General features: G+C 35.8%; 1 protein-coding gene across 1 annotated transcript; it reads left to right on the forward strand.

Annotated features, from left to right (window-relative positions):
* Positions 1–535: 535 nt before the first annotated feature.
* Positions 536–1164, forward strand: LOC107682871 (gamma-butyrobetaine dioxygenase-like). The gene is made up of 2 exons (XM_016478992.1): positions 536–747; positions 950–1164. The coding sequence occupies exons 1-2, from the start codon at positions 670–672 to the stop codon at positions 1148–1150; spliced, it is 279 nt and encodes a 92-aa protein (XP_016334478.1). The 5' UTR covers positions 536–669; the 3' UTR covers positions 1151–1164.
* Positions 1165–1173: the final 9 nt, after the last annotated feature.

Below are 1173 nucleotides of genomic sequence, written 5' to 3' on the forward strand. Positions count from 1 at the left end.
TCTGGATAAGCCAGCAGTGATCTCTGTAACATTATATAATCCATATTTGCTTTTTTATTGTTTATTAAAGTCTTGCAAAAAAGTATTTCTTATTTTATTTGTCTTCCAGTAAAATATCAAAGAAAATAAACAAAATTGTTTAAGACTTGTATTCAGATTCAGTTAATTTTAGGCTTAAAACAGTGAAGAAAAAAAAAACAATTTGTCAATGTGGAAAATAGGAAAAATAATTAAGATACATAAAAATACAAGATATATATATTTTTTAAAACAAGCTTAGTTTACACAGATACACTTCTGAAATAAAAGACTAAAATAGTAATTACAAGTAGTCATTTTTTGCTATGCAGTGAGTAGTTTCAAGAATTCACTACCAAAAAAATCATTATTAATCATTACATTTTTTTTTAAATCATTAAAAATCATTATTCATTTCTCGCACTGCGTTGCCATAACAAAAATGTCTGCTTTGTTCATTGAAGTGATTCCTTAGTCTTTAAATTTACTCTCAAGACCGTACTAAATCAAGTAAGCATTTTACTGCTGTGGTTTCCTACAATAAATACATGGAGAAATGCAGTAAAACTTTACAAGCCCATAGTCACCTGTTCTGATCCATCGCCCCCTCTATGATTTCACAGACACACATGGCAAGTGCAGGACAAGCCCATGGCTAACAATGTTGCCTACACTTCTGGAGAATTGAGCCTTCACACAGATTACCCTGCTCTGCACCATCCACCTGGAGTGAGTACACACACACACACACACCATACTGTGGTGCGTTACTCATGAAGGTGAGTATATGCATTCTTTAGATCATGATGGGACTTCCCTGTATTGTTTTTTTTTTTAATTAATCTAATTAAAATTATTACACCCTAAATAGATAATAGAATAAATAATTAATTTCACGAGAAGACTTCTGTTGTAATTCCTCTGGTTGTAGGTGCAGTTCCTGCATTGTGTCCGTCAGGCTGCTCAGGGCGGTGAGAGTGAAGTGGTTGATGGGTTTCACATGGCGGAGCAGCTCCGCAGGGAGGATCCTGAGGCGTTTAACATCCTCTCCTCGCTCAGGGTGGATTTCACAGACAGCGGTGCTGACTACTGTGACTTCAGCGTGCAGTCCAAAAACCACATTATAGAGTAAGACAGACTGTGGCTCCAGCAGAC

Source organism: Sinocyclocheilus anshuiensis, unplaced genomic scaffold, assembly GCF_001515605.1.
Source record: "Sinocyclocheilus anshuiensis isolate Anshui unplaced genomic scaffold, SAMN03320099.WGS_v1.1 C32674346, whole genome shotgun sequence".
Classification (NCBI taxonomy): domain Eukaryota; kingdom Metazoa; phylum Chordata; class Actinopteri; order Cypriniformes; family Cyprinidae; genus Sinocyclocheilus; species Sinocyclocheilus anshuiensis.